General features: G+C 51.3%; 1 protein-coding gene across 1 annotated transcript; it reads left to right on the forward strand.

The window, feature by feature from the left end:
* Positions 1–224: 224 nt before the first annotated feature.
* On the forward strand, positions 225–6,965 carry LOC123157871 (uncharacterized). The gene is made up of 2 exons (XM_044576060.1): positions 225–2,739; positions 6,727–6,965. Exons 1-2 carry the CDS (start codon positions 225–227, stop codon positions 6,867–6,869), a joined length of 2,658 nt encoding a protein of 885 aa, XP_044431995.1. The 3' UTR covers positions 6,870–6,965.
* The last annotated feature ends 8,908 nt before the right edge of the window (positions 6,966–15,873 follow it).

Here is a 15,873-nt window from a genome sequence, read left to right on the forward strand (position 1 = left end):
CGGGATTAGCGGGGCTGGAAGCCCAGGCAAAACCGGTAGAGGCCTTCGTGCATGTGATTGCGTCGGATCGCGAGCTGCCACATGCACGATCGTCTCCCTGTCGAGGCGTTATTCTAGCTAGGGTTCGCCGCCGCGGTCGGGTGGGATTTCCTTCGTCAGTTCGGGACCGAGTCAGGCGAGGCTCTCGGCAACCCGATCTTGCGGAAACAACAGCTAGCGGCGCGATGCCGCCAAAACTTCCACCGCCGGCGGCGAAAAATGTCGCTACCCCAGGAGCTTCGGCCGGGGCAGCGGAGCTGCCGGCGCCGGTCTTGGCTAGGGCGGCGCCTGGTGCGAGGCCGCCCAGAGGTGCGGTTACGCCAGCCCCCAGGGGACCTGCGCCGCCTCCGATACGGGCGCCGACCCAGACGGCGGCTGGGGGGGGGGGGGGAACCGCGCTTATGCCTAGGGCGCCAGCTCCTCCGCGAGGACCGGTACCTCCGCCTACTGCCGGTCCGCGGCCACCACCGGTGCCGGTTCCCAGGGCCGAGGTGACAACAACGCAGAGACCATGGCCGAGGCAAATGGCGGCAGCTCCGGGCTCTGGTGCTCAAAACTCCACTCGCAACGGCTCGAGCGCGTCGGCGGGAGATGATCGAAACCCACCGCGCGGTCAGTGGGGCGACGACGGATACGATGCTTATGGTGTTGGGTTGCACAGGGGCCCTTCCTCAACCGGTGGAGACCGAGGATATGCTCGGGTGGACAAGGGACAGAGTAACAATGGTTTCCAAGGACCGACCGGGAACTTTGTCGAGGGAGCTCCCGGTCCCAACCATGCTTTTCGCGGGCGCTTCCGTGGAGGTCGGGGCGGTAACCGCAGGTTTAATCAGACTCGGTATGCTAGGACGGCTACAGTGACGGAGGTTGCGGAGGGTGCATCAGAGTTACCCCAGGTGGCAGTGGAGACGGTGCAGGCTTTGGCTTCAGTCTCGCTGCCTGAGCCTATGCAGACTGAGGATACTGTTTCCGAGCACGGTTCTGACAAGCTCGAGAGTGACAAATTGTCTAAGTGGGCGGCTAAGAAGAAAAAGCTCACTTGTTTCCGGTGTGGGGAACCGGGGCACTTTTTGGTCCAGTGTACGGCGGAGCTTTGTGATCTTTGCCGGAAGCCTAATCACACAGCGGCTGACTGTCCTCTGATGTTGGGGCCAAAACCATCCGTCCAGATATACGGGGTGTGTTGCTCCGAGTTGATGTTTTTTGAATCTCCGTCTGCGGAACCTTCCGCGCCCATAGTGGAAACCTCCTTCCCCGGTGTTGTGAAGGTGGTCCACGGGCCTTTGACCGAAGCACAGATTATTCAGCAGTTGAGAGAGCTAGCTCCGGGTAATTTTCAGTGGTCATTACTTAAGCTCTCTGATAATTCGTATAAAGTGGACTTCCCTTCTAAGGAGGACCAGGTGAGGATTCTCAAGTTTGGTATGAGCAGGGTCACAGGCACTAGCTTTGTGCTGGCGTTCGATGAGTGGAAAAAGAAAGAACCACAGGGCACACCTTTAACTCAGATTTGGGTTCGTTTCTCTGGTGCCCTGTCTGATCCTTTGGACAGCTTTTTGGTGACATGGAGTCTGGGGTCGCTGATAGGTAAGACCGAGCAGGTGGATATGCAGTTCACTCGGGCTCATGGGGTCGCACGACTGCTAGTTAGTGTCGCCAATATTCAGTACTTGCCAGACGTGGTGCCTTGGACTTACGCAGGCGTTCTGTATCAGTTGGACGTGCACTATGAGGATCCTGATCTTTTCAATGAGTTTGAGGATGACAATCCCATGGACACTTCTGAGGGAGGTGGGGGTTCAGGTACCAGGGATGACAATGCTAAGAGTAATGAGGATAAGGCTTTGGGACCGTCGGGGCAGTCGGAGAATGCCGACTCCACTCCTGTTGGGCCGTCCTCCACGGTACCAACTACCACGCTTCAGCTGGGTTCTCTTGGGGCCTTCTCGGCGCCGCCGAGATTGTCGAGTGTTAGGGCTGGTCCTCCGAGTCCAAGACTTAGATTATGTGTGGGGAGGTCGGTCGACCACATTGATGAGGTGGGGCAGCAGGCCCCGTCGTCTGTCCCTCGCTCGCCTTCGGCCATGGCGATCGTGGCGGAGCCGGTCGCTGCGGGACGAGCGGACTTGCAGGAGGCTAGACCTTCTGGGTCCTTGATGTGGCTGGAGACTGGGGGCGGCGCGGCCCCACTGGAGAGGTCCCCGGATGGCAGGGAAACGGGTGCGCAGGAGGCCGCCCTTTCTCCTGCGGTGGCACTGGAAGGCAGCCTGGTGGGTGCGCTTCCTGCGGAACCGGCAGCGCCTTTTTCTTTGGGCACGAGCATCGGCGAGGTGGATACTTCGTCATCTCGGGTGGCTGCTCCGGCGGCTCCGGTGATGGTCTTAGCGGCTGGGGGACGGGCAGGAGGCTCTTCCCCTAGCGCTACTTCGCGCGAGGAGGTCCGCGAGTTGGAGGATTCGGCATCTCTGGTGGCTGCTCCGGTGGCCTCGGTGATGGCCACTGCGGCTGTGGGACGGGCAGGAGGCTCTTCCCCTACCGCTACTTCGCGCGACGAGGTCATCGCGTTCGGTGGGATCCCGGACCCGGTCTCTGTAGGGAGACAGGTCAGCGGGAGACTACAGGAGCACTCCGATGTTGATGACATGCAGCTGAGGTGCGCGTTGAGAGCGGCCAAGCTGCGGGACGTCGAGACTACAACTAGTATGTCAGTTAATAAGTCTAATTCTATTATGCATTTTACCAATGAAGAGATTGTTCATAATGCAAACCAAATAGGAGTGTCTCTTGGTAACGATGATCTAGAGATCTCTAAATCGGTTAATGAGATGCTAGACTTGGAAGCTAAACGTGCGTTAGAATTGATTCGTAACATAGCTGCAGTAAAACCGATGAATGAGTCGGAGATTGACAAGCTAGGGGTTAGGGTTCTTGATAGCTTGTGTGCTGATCTTGATCCTGCGGTCCAGGTGACGGAGGAGGAGGATGAGTATACCTCTCCGGTAACCACAAACCTAGAGGTGGTGCCTGTGGCCGTAGAGCCTCTTTCCGAGTGTGTTGAATCTATTGATGGTGGGGTTAAGCCTAAGAGGACCTGGAAACGTAAGGTTTATCCGGTGTCGGCTGTGCGTAGAAGTGCTAGGATCCGTACCTCCAAAAAATTTCATGATGAATTATGAAAGGCATTTTTTGGAACAGCAGAGGTCTTAAAGACTTGGCTAAAAGACGTTTTCTAGCAGAAGCTTCTATTGAACATCACTTAGACTTTATTGCTTTGTCCGAAACTGGACGAGGTATTTTTTCAGCACAGTTTCTTAGCACCTTAGCAGGGGGGTAGACTTTGAGTGGCATTGTCTCCCACCTCGAGGAAGATCCGGTGGGGTTCTACTCGGGGTTAAGTGCGATACGTTGGAGGTTCGGAGTGTAGTGATGGGTGAATTTGCGGTTAAGTTTAGGGTAAGAACGAAAGCTGATGGTTTTGATTGGGCTTTGGTGGCAGTCTATGGGGCTGCGCAACCCGAACTTAAACCAGATTTCCTGGCGGACTTAGTCCGAGTTTGCGGGAATGAGCAACTACCTGTCTTAGTGGGAGGTGACTTTAACATTATTCGAAGAAAGGAAGAAAAGAATAATGACAACTTTGACGGCAGATGGTCCTTTATGTTCAATACTATCATAGAGAGCTTGGACCTCAGAGAGATAGAGCTTTCGGGTAGGAAATTCACTTGGGCAAACTCATTACCGGTTCCGACGTTTGAGAAGTTGGACCGTGTTCTGGCAAGTGTTGAGTGGGAATAGAAGTTTCCTCTGGTAACGGTGCAGGCGTTGACACGAGGTATCTCGGATCACACACCGCTATTAGTGGACTCAGGGGCCCCAACTCATTTGGGTAATAAGAATATTTTCTCTTTCGAACTTGCTTGGTTTGAAAGAGAAGGATTTATCGATCTGTTGGCTAGAGAGTGGGCTAAAGACTCGGGGGGAAGGTCACCCATGGAGCGGTGGCAATGCAAGATTCGTCATCTGCGAAGGTTCCTTCGTGGATGGGCTAAGCATACGAACGGAATTTATAAGGCGGAGAAGGAAAGGCTCCTTATGATGATTCACACCCTAGAGTTAAAAGCTGAAACCTCTCTTTTAGATACCAGAGAGTTGGAGTCTAAATTGGAGGCCGAGCTAAGGCTGAAAGCGCTTCTCCGTGAGGAGGAATTGAAGTGGTCTCTCAGAGCTAAGGTTCGCAAGGTTGTCCAAGGTGAGGATAATACCCAATTCTTTCATATGATTGCTAACGGAAAGCATCGTAAGAAGAGAATTTTTCAATTAGAACAAGATGAAGGAACGATAGTTGGTCAGGAAAACCTGAAAGTTTACATTACCAACTACTATAAGCAGTTATTTGGACCTCCGGAACGGAGTTTTGTGTCTTTGGATGAGTCAAGAGTTGAGGATGTTCCCCAACTTCAGACGGAAGAGAATGAGATTTTGACTGCCCCTTTCACGGAGAAGGAGGTGTATGAGGCCATTGCACAAATGAATAATAATAAAGCGCCAGGACCAGATGGGTTTCCGGCGGAGTTCTACAAAAAGTGCTGGCATTTCATTAAACATGACCTGTTGCTCATGTTTCATGAATTGTTTAATGGTCAGCTTCATTTATTCAAGCTTAATTTTGGAACAATAACTCTTCTTCCTAAGAAGACAGAGGCTATTCGCATTGAGCAGTTCAGACCCATTTGTTTGCTTAATGTAAGTTTCAAAATTTTCACTAAGGTTGGGACGAACCGACTCACGCAGATAGCGCATACGGTGGTGCAACCATCCCAGACTGCTTTCATGCCGGATAGAAATATCCTTGAAGGGGTGGTCGTCTTGCATGAAACGCTCCACGAAATTCACTCAAAAAAACTTGATGGGGTGGTTTTTAAAGTGGATTTCGAAAAAGCATACGATAAAGTCAAATGGCCTTTCCTTCATCAGGCGTTGCGTATGAAAGGATTCGACAAGGCATGGCGCGACCAAATTGATTCCTTTACGCAAAAAGGGAGTGTAGGGATTAAAGTGAATGACGATATAGGTCACTATTTCCAGACACATAAAGGCCTAAGACAGGGGGATCCAATGTCACCGATCTTATTTAACATAGTAGCTGATATGCTATCTATTTTAATAGGCCGGGCCAAGGAGGCGGGGCAGGTTTCGGGCTTGGTTCCGCACCTAGTTGATGGAGGTATATCCATTTTGCAGTATGCTGATGATACGATCATCTTTATGGAGCATGACTTGGTGAAAGCTAGGAATATGAAGCTTGTGCTGTGCTTATTTGAACAATTGTCTGGACTCAAGATTAACTTCCACAAGAGCGAATTGTTTTGCTTTGGAAGAGCTACTGAGGACCAGGTGGCGTATAAGCAATTGTTCGGATGCGAGTTGGGTTCACTACCGTTTACTTACTTGGGCATTCCCATTCATCATCGTAAGCTTATGAACAAGGAGTGGAAGTGTATTGAGGATCGTTTTGAAAAGAAACTAAGCTGTTGGAAAGGGAAGCTCATGTGATATGGAGGTCGATTAATTTTGATTAATTCGGTTCTCACAAGTATGCCTATGTTTCTTCTATCCTTCTTTGAGATCCCGGTGGGGGTTAGGAAGAGATTAGACTTTTATCGATCCCGGTTTTTTTGGCAAAACGATGAGTTGAAACGTAAGTATAGGCTTGCCAAATGGGACATCATCTGTAGGCCCAAGGACCAAGGCGGTCTAGGCATTGAAAATCTAGAGATCAAGAATAGATGTCTCCTTAGCAAGTGGCTTTTTAAACTTTCATCCGAGACAGAGGCTACTTGGGTACAAATTCTGCGTAATAAGTATCTTCAGTCAAAAACTTTAGCTCAGGTGACGGTGCGCCCAACTGATTCACCGTTTTGGAAAGGGTTGATGAGAGTCAAGCCCCTCTTCTTTAACAGGACAAAAATCTTAGTTGGTGATGGAGCTACTACGAGGTTCTGGGAGGATACATGGCTAGGAGAAACACCTCTGGCACGTCAATATCCCACACTGTATAACATTGTTCAACGTCGAGAAGTATACGTTGCAAATGTCTTACAGTCAACGCCTCTCAATATTAGCTTCCGGAGGACACTAGTGGGTGAACGATGGGAGGCATGGCTTCATCTTGTACGACGGCTGATGGATGTCCAACTGTCTCAGGATCCAGATAGGTTGTTTTGGAAATTGACAAAGGACGGTAGGTTCTCGGTTAAATCCATGTATCTGGATGTCATTAATACTAGTGTCATTCCTTGCTCCAGACATGTCTGGAAAGTTAAGGTACCTTTGCGAATTAAAGTGTTTATGTGGTTTGTGCATAAAAAAGTAATTTTGACAAAGGATAATCTGGCAAAACGCAATTGGGTGGGTTCTGCTAGATGTAGTTTCTGCGATTGTAATGAAACTATCAGGCACCTCTTTCTGGATTGTCCACTGGCTAAGCTTCATTGGCGTTCGATTCATATTGCCTTCAATATTATTCCACCTACTTCTATCAATATGTTGTTTGGAACATGGCTTGATGGGGTAGACTTGGTTTTAGCAAGACTCATTCGTGTTGGCGCGTGTGCCTTGTTATGGGCAGTATGGAACTGCAGAAATGATTTGGTTTTTAACAGAGCAACGAACTTTCATTTTTTGCAGGTTATCTTCAGGGCCACAGCGTTGATCCGTATGTGGTCGCTACTCACTCCGATGGAGGACAGGGGGCATTTGGCTACTGCATCTACCCGATGGGAGATGGTAGCTCGGGTTATTTTCAACCGGTTTGGATGGCGGTCATGTAATAGGATAGGCATGTAGTGCTCCTATTTTTTGCCAGCCGGTTGTGGCTTTATGTTTACGCTCGTCTGAGCGGCTTGTCGTCTTTTTTACTTTAAACCTGCTGAAGACTTTGTGACACTCTCTATTTTAATATTATGAGCCGTATGCATCTTATTGATGCAGAGGCTGGGGTTGCACCCCTTTTCAAAAAAAAAAAATGTCATGCCAAACCTCACCATGCTCCATTTGCACAGATCGGAGCTGTCGCAGCCGTTTGTAGACAAGCTTGCAGTGCTGCCATGCATCGCCGAGATGGAGCTCTCATATTGCTCATTCAGTGGAGCAACGCTGGTTTTTTCAGAGAGGGGATTCCAGAGCCTCCGAAAGTTGAAGCTTATAAATTTGTGCGCCTTAGAGGAGCTGGTGGTAGAGCCTGGCGCCGTGCCGATGCTTTCGGTCTTAGCCATGCATGATTGCAGCAGACTGAAGGTTCTCACTGGTCTGAATGACCTGGAACACCTCCAAGAACTGGCGCTCTACAACATGGATGTGCTCGTCGATACATTAAAGCTTGCCGACGAGAAGCTTTGTGACAAGATCAAATGCCTGACCACCCCCACCAAGGTAGACCGAGGAGTGCTTGCTGGTTCCTGGCTCAGAAAGTTGGGGATAGCGGCTATGACATCATCGGTCGGCGCAGCTCCAGAACTGCCCTGCGGTGATTTGGAGAGGACTGGTTCTGTTGGGCGAAAAGCAACTGATGACATTGAGGTACACTACAGTTCCGGCGGCGCATGGACAAGGTTGGCACAGGTGTAGCCTGTTCACCGATCAGTATATAGAAGAAGCATGCCTTCGTGTTGCTTGCTCGGTGATTCTGTGAGGTGTTATGCTTGCGATGGGTGGAGAACTTCTGATTGCTAGCCGTCACCAACCTGATTTTCTTGGTTTTCATTGAATATCGCAAAACTGTTTCGAGTTCTAGTTGCGAGCTTCCAACCATTTTTGGGCAAAAGGGCTGTGGCCCCAGTTCCATTGAAGCAACAAAAACAAGGTCAAGATAGGCATGGCGGACATGGCAATATGACATGAAAAGGTACAACACAACAATTGATCGAAGATCTCAGGCCAACTCCACCGCGCGACCCCATCCTGTCCGGGCCCGTCCGTTTGGGGTAAAACGGACAAACCGGGCGGCCCAGCGCGCGGGAGCAAATGAACTTTTGTCCATTTTGTGTCCGCTTTCGACCCATCCGCGGCCCAAGTTTGCGCCGCTTTTGCAATGAAACGGACACCACGCGGACGCGCCGGCCTTCTGCGCGTGTCCTTCCCTGGCCCGCCCGTTGGTGGCACAGGACGGGCCTTGATGAAGTCATGTACCTGGGGTAGGGTCATGTACCTGTCTCAGGTACCCTCCCCAAGGACATCTACAGAAGAGACCGTCTCCCAGTCGACCAAGTGAGATTCCACTCGACGGTCTAGAAGACAATCGACGAACTTGAAGACACTCGACCATGAAGATTCACTCGACCGCCAGGAGTTCAAGATCTACTTTGTATCCAAACATTCTGTAATTAAGTAGTCTTTATGGTCATGATGACACTTTATGTAAGGCGTTACCAGTAACGCCGGACCTTAATGTACTTTAAACCCTCCGCTACGTGGTGGCTGGGGTCTTGGCATCCTCTATATAAGCCACCCCCTCCACTGGCAGAGGGGTTCGCACCCCTGTAACTCCCACACATATAATCCAGTCGACCGCCTCCGGGCTCCGAGACGTAGGGCTGTTACTTCTTCCAAGAAGGGCCTAAACTCGTAAAACACTTGTGTGCACAACTACTCCATAGCTAGGATCTTGCCTCTCCATACCTACCCCCTATTCTACTGTCAGACTTAGAACCACGACAGTTGGCGCCCACCGTGGGGCAGGTGTCTTAGCGACTTATTGGAGAAGTTGCAATCTTTTTGATTCCCGTCATCATGGTTTCCGGTGGAGTTTTGGTTGAGGGTCGCGAGATCCATCTCGGCGCGCTCACATTCGTCGCCGACGACTCTGCCTGGCTGCAGGAGGCTCCGCTCGACGTGGATGCGCTCCCGGTCCGCGGAGCTACGCACTTTCGAGCATGCATCCGCGGCGTCCTTCTGCGGCAACCGTCGACCCAGTATCGGCCGGTTTTCGTGTCATCCTCCCTTCCCGCTTCCCGCCGGCGTAAGCGCTCCGGTCGGTCGAGGCTACAGCGGTGGCTCGCCAGTCGACCACCGCCCAGGTCGCGGCGATCGAGCCCGACGAATCTCTCTACGGCTTGTTCGACCTGTCGACTGGCTCTGCAGAGACTGCATCCGAGTGCGACAGCAGTGATCCAACGGTGGAGGTCCTGATGGTCAATGGACCGCATGCTCCCCCCGGCTTTCCTGGCGCCGAGGGAGGCAACGGCGGAGGCGATCCGTCGCACGACCGCGAGGAATATCTCCCCGAGCCCCTCAATTCACAGCAGAGGGAAGAGCTTCGCCGCCGGAACATGGATGCGCTTCACACTTCGATCGTTGGAGAAACCCCTGAGGCTCGTGCCTTAGAGGACGCGCGCTTGGCCAACCTGGCTGAGCGCACTCGACTGGAGAACCTTCAGCGGGCACTCGACGAGCGCGCACGACAACGGATTCCAGACTCCAGTCGACGCCAACTCTTTAAACCGCCGACTCAGGTATATCGAACTCCGATTCAGAATTTAGCAGCTGAAACCCGTATAGCAGAGTCGATTCAGCCTTCCCAGTCAGAGGCTGGCAGAGGCTTGATGCAGATCAAAGATTTGCTCCGAGCAGCAGGAGATCAGAATTCAGTTGTATCGCAGTCACGGAACATGATTCACAGCAGATCCGTGGCGGCGAATACGGTTCAGTCGGCTCATAGCCCCAGATCGCCCCCGAGGCGTGAAGGGCGTGGTGACCGGCACGATCAGTACATGATCTATGAGCAGTATGATCACCGATTCGATCGCAACGATCGACGTCGAGTGCCCACTCCTCCCCCGAGGGGTGGATCATATGTGCCTCGACAACAGGATGATAGACACCAGCACAGTGGCGGGCGAAGGATTCCAGTCGACCCCAGGGAACCAGGATTTGATGCGAGATCCATCATCGTTCAAGGTTTGGTCGACCGGAACAGAGCCCACAGAGAGGGTAATGATAGAGATGTACCCATCAGCAGCCGAGTGCATGTCTCCGGACCAGAGTGTTTCAGTAGAGCCATCAGAGTCGTGGTGATTCCTCCCAACTTCTGGTTGGCGACTGGAGTCAGCAAGTTCAACGGTGAGTCCAAGCCTGATACTTGGCTTGAGGACTACCGAGTGGTTGTTCAGATCGGCGGCGGGAATGACGAGGTGGCCATGAAGCATCTACCTCTCATGTTGGAAGGGTCAGCCAGGGCATGGCTGAATCAGTTGACACCCAGCAGCATTTACATGTGGGAGGACCTCTCCCGAGTGTTTGTCAGGACGTTCGAAGGAACGTGCAAGCGACCGACAGGACTGACAGAGCTGCAATATTGTGTGCAGAAGTCGAATGAGACTCTGAGGGATTACATCCGGAGATGGATCACACTGCATCACACGGTAGAGAATGTATCTGATCACCAGGCAGTTTGCGCCTTCAAGGAGGGCGTAAAGTACAGAGAGCTAAGCCTGAAATTCGGTCGAACCAGAGACATGTCTCTGAGTCGAATGATGGAAATAGCCACCAAATATGCCAATAGTGAGGAAGAGGATCGGCTCCGGAGCGGCAAGCACAAGTCAGTCGCCCAGGACACCGGAGGCGGAAATTCCAGTCGGAAGCAAAAGCGTAAAGCCGAGCCAGCCGCTCCTAGAGAAGCCTTGTCCCTGAATCAAGGAAAGTTCAAAGGGAAGCCCAAGGGGCCTTGGAACCCCAAGAAAGTAAAAGATAAGGAAGGAAATGACGTGATGGATTTACCATGTCACATCCACACCAAGAAAGACGAAGAGGGTAATTTCATTTACCCGAAGCATACCACTCGACAGTGTCAACTCCTGATACAACAGTTCCAAGGGAAGCAGTCCGAGGACAAAGAAAAAGAGTCGGACAAGGTTGAGGACAAGGAGGACAGTGACGAGGAATATCTGCAGGTCAATTCCACCTTGATGATTTTTGCTGACATTGAGAGCAAAAACCGACTGAAAGTTATAAACCGAGAAGTGAATATGGCTGCTCCATCAACACCCAATTACCTGAAGTGGTCTCAGACTGCCATTACTTTCGACTAATCTGATCACCCGGCGCACATAGCCACCCCTGGGAGGCAAGCGTTGGTGGTCGACCCAGTCGTCGAGGGCGCTCGACTGACCAAAGTGTTGATGGATGGCGGCAGCATTTTGAATATACTGTACGCTGAGACGCTGAAAGGAATGGGCATTCCGATGTCCAGACTGAGCACAAGCAACATGAGTTTCTATGGAGTCATCCCTGGCAAGAAGGCCGCATCACTCGGCCAGATTGCTCTTGACGTGGTTTTTGGTGATTCAAAGAATTTCCGCAAAGAGAAGCTGACATTTGAGGTTGTGGATTTCCAGAGTGCCTACCATGCTATTTTGGGCAGGCCAGCTTATGCACGTTTTATGGCCCGACCATGTTACGTGTACCTCAAACTAAAGATGTCTGGCCCTAAAGGCGTGATCACTGTCACTGGTAACCGCAAGAAGGCGGAAAAGTGCTTCTAGAAAGGCTCAAAGATCGCCGATGCCCAGATGGTGGCAGAAGAGTGAAAGGAACACCAGAGGAATGCAGACCCGAGTGATTTATTGCGAGCCAAAAAGCCTGCTACGGAATCAGCATTCCAGTCGTCCAGTGAGACAAAACCAGTTCACATCCACCCGACCGACCCCAACGCTGCTCCGACTCATATCTCCACAACACTCGACCCTAAATAGGAAGAAGCGCTCATCCAGTTCCTCCGTGAGAACTGGGACATCTTTGCATGGAAACCTTTTGACATGCCGGGTGTACCCAGGGGACTGGCTGAGCATCGTCTGCGAGTCGATTCGAAGGCAAAACCTGTGAAGGAACATCTGCGACGGTCCGCCGTCCAGAAAAGGAAGGCTATTGGCGAAGAAGTGGCTCGGCTCCTAGCAGCGGAGTTTATCCGAGAGATTTACCACTCCGAGTGGCTCGCCAATGTCGTCATGGTCCCCAAAAAGGACAATTCGCTTCGCATGTGCATCGATTTTAAGCATATCAATCGGGCCTACCCGAAAGATCATTTTCCTCTTCCCCGCATCGACCAAATAGTCGACTCGACTGCGGGATGTGAGTGACTGTCTTTCTTGGACGCTCATTCCGGGTACCATCAGATCCGTCTGTTTGGACCCGACGAGATCAAAACAGCTTTCATCACCCCATTCGGGTGCTTCTGTTATGTCACCATGCCACTCGGTCTCAAGAATGCCGGAGCCACGTTCATGAGGATGATTCAGAAGTGTTTGCTCACTCAAATCAGTCAGAATGTGGAAGCGTACATGGATGACATTATGGTTAAGTCACGGAAAGGTTCCGACCTGCTGACTGACCTCGCTGAAATATTTGCCAACCTCAGGAGGTACGATATCAAGCTTAACCCATCCAAGTGCACATTCGGAGTTCCTGGTGGAAAGTTACTCAGTTTTCTCGTTTCTGAACGAGGAATCGATGCAAACCCAGAGAAAGTAGGCACTATACTCCAAATGAAATGACCTGTGCGTGTGCACGATGTTCAGAAGCTTACTAGTTGCTTGGCCGCTTTAAGTCGATTCATCTCTCGTCTCGGTGAGAAGGCATTGCCTCTTTACCGACTGATGAAGAAGTCAGACAAGTTCGAGTGGACTCCTGAAGCTGACACAGCATTTGCAGAGTTAAAAACCCTGCTTTCCACCCAGCCGGTGCTTGCTGCCCCGATCAGCAAAGAGTCTTTGCTGCTTTACATTGCAGCCACAAGACAAGTCGTTAGTACTGTACTTACGGTCGAGCGGGAAGAAGGGAAAGCCTTCAAAGTTCAGCGCCCAGTATATTACATTTCCGAAGTCCTGACCCCATCCAAGCAATGATATCCTCATTATCAGAAGCTTGTATATGGGATTTATATGACCACGAAGAAAGTTGCTCACTACTTCTCTGACCATATCATCACAGTCGTCACTGACACCCCCTTATCAGAGATTCTGCACAACAAAGACGCAACTGGTCGAGTGGCAAAGTGGGCGATTGAACTTCTTCCCCTAGATATCAGATTTGAGGCAAAGAAAGCTATCAAGTCCCAAGCAATAGCAGATTTCCTCGCCGAGTGGACTGAACAACAGTTACCGACTCAAGTTCACTCGGAGCACTGGACTATGTTCTTCGATGGCTCCAAAATGTTGAATGGTTTCGGTGCCGGGGTAGTGTTGGTTTCCCCCCGAGGAGATAAGCTCAGATACGTACTCCAGATTCACTTCGATTCCTCCAACAATGAGGCAGAATACGAAGCACTCTTGTACGGGTTGCGTATGGCCATTTCACTCGGCGTCCGTCGCCTCATGGTCTACGGTGACTCAGATTTGGTGGTCAACCAAGTGATGAAGGAGTGGGACGTCAGAAGCCCAGCCATGACTGGCTACTGCAATGCGGTCAGAAAGCTGCAGAAGAAATTTGAGGGATTAGAGCTCCATCACGTCCCCCGTCTGAAAAATCAAGCAGCCGATGACTTGGCGAAGATAGGTTCCAAAAGAGAAGCCATTCCGAGTGGCGTGTTTTTGGAGCATGTTCAGACACCGTCGGTTCAAGAAGATCCTTTCACTGAGGAAGCCCCGCAGCCAAAAAGCGCCACAGATCTGACTGAAGTCGAGGTCCCAGCTGTGGTCGACTTAATCATGGAAGTTCTGGTCATCACTCCCGACTGGATAGTGCCCTATATCGCCTATATTCTGAGGAAAGAGCTCTCCGAGAATGAAGAAGAGGCTCGAGAGACCGTCCGCCGATCCAAAGCCTTTACCGTCATGAGGGGACAATTGTACAGAGAAAGTGCAACTGGAGTCAGCCAGAAATGCATAACACCGGAAGAAGGTTGAATGATTCTCAACAACATCCACTCGGGGACCTGTGACCATCATGCGTCCTCTCGGACCATCGTGGCTAAAGCATACCGAGCGGGTTTTTACTGGCCCAGAGCAAATGAGATGGCGAAAGAGATAGTCGACAAGTATGAAGGATGTCAATTCTACTCCAATATGTCGCACAAACCTGCCTCAGCCTTGAAGACCATTCCACTTGTCTGGCCTTTCGCTGTTTGGGGGTTGGATATGGTTGGACCACTGAGAACAGGCAGAAGCGGCTACACCCATGTGCTGGTAGCAGTCGACAAGTTCACCAAGTGGATTGAGGCTAAACCCATCAAGAATCTGGATGTCGGCACCGCCGTCAGCTTCATCAGGGAGTTGATATTCAGATATGGAGTTCCGCACAGCATCATCACAGACAATGGGTGAAACTTCGACTCCGAGGAATTCAGAGCCTTCTGCACATCTCAGGGTGCACGAGTCGACTATGCTTCAGTCGCTCACCCCCAGTCGAATGGACAAGCAGAACGAGCAAATGGCTTAATTCTCAAAGGGTTGAAACCCCGACTGATGCGCGACCTCAAGCACGCAGCTGGTGCATGGGTCGACGAACTTCCATCGGTGCTTTGGGGATTAAGGACCACGCCAAACCGATCGACTGGAAGGACTCCGTTCTTCTTGGTCTACGGAGCTGAAGCAGTCTTGCCGAGTGACCTGCTTCACAACGCACCTCGAGTCGAACTCTACACCGAAGCTGAAGCAGAGCAAGCCCGACAGGACGCGGTCGACCTTCTAGAAGAAGAAAGAGAGATGGCTTTGATCCGATCGACCATTTACCAGCAGGACTTGCATCCCTTCCATGCCAGAAACGTGAAGAGTCGAGCTTTCCAGGAGGGAGATTTAGTTCTCCGAGTGGATCAGCAGAAACCACACAAGCTTGCTCCTACTTGGGAAGGTCCCTTCATCGTCACCAAGGTTCTCCACAATGGAGCATACCGCCTTTACAATGTCGAGCACCAGATTGACGAGCCCCGAGCATGGAACGCGGAGCTGCTCCACCCCTTTTATACTTAAGTTTTCACTCGGATGAGTTGTAATAAAAGTACTTATGTAGTTTATTTATCAAAGACAAGAGTTTCATAATTTTCCCAGTGATTGTTATTGCTTTTGTTCTCATAAATCAGTCCCCCAGTGGGTGGCTTAGCTGCGAATCCGTTTCGCCTAAGTTTGTAAAAAAATCCTACCGAGTGGTAAGCCAGCCTTCCACTCGGAGGCTTAGCTGCGAATGCGTTTCGCCTAAGTTTGTAAAAAAAATCCTACCGAGTGGTAAGCCAACCTTCCACTCGGAGGCTTAGCTGCGAATCCGTTTCACCTAAGTTTAAACAAAATCCTACCGAGTGGTAAGCCAGCCTTCCACTCGGAGGCTTAGCTGCAGTCCAAGTACTCGCCTAAGTTTAAACAAAATCCTGCCAAGTGGTAAGCCAGCCTTCCCCTCGGAGGCTTAGCTGCAGCCCAGTGCTCGCCTAAGTTTTTGGAAACCCTACCGAGTGGTAAGCCAGCCTTCCACTCGAAGGCTTAGCTGCAGTCCAAGTACTCGCCTAAGTATAAAATACAACGTACGCTCCGCGAAGAGGACGAGGCGCAGGTCGACTCCTGCCTTCTCCTTCCGAGCTACGCCACAAATACAACGTACGCTCCGCGAAGAGGACGAGGCGCAGGTCGACTCCTGCCTTATCCTTCCGAGCTACGCCATAAATACAACGTGTGCTCCGCAAGGAGGACGAAGCGCAGGTCAACTGCTACCTTCCCCTCCAAAACTATGCCACGAAAAATCCTACCGAGTGGAGAGCAAACCTCCCACTCGGGGGCTTAGCTGCAGCCCAGTGCTCGCCTAAGTTTCTAAAATCCTACCGAGTGAAGAGCAAACCTCCCACTCGGGGGCTTAGCTGCA

Source organism: Triticum aestivum, chromosome 7B (assembly GCF_018294505.1).
Source record: "Triticum aestivum cultivar Chinese Spring chromosome 7B, IWGSC CS RefSeq v2.1, whole genome shotgun sequence".
Lineage (NCBI taxonomy): Eukaryota > Viridiplantae > Streptophyta > Magnoliopsida > Poales > Poaceae > Triticum > Triticum aestivum.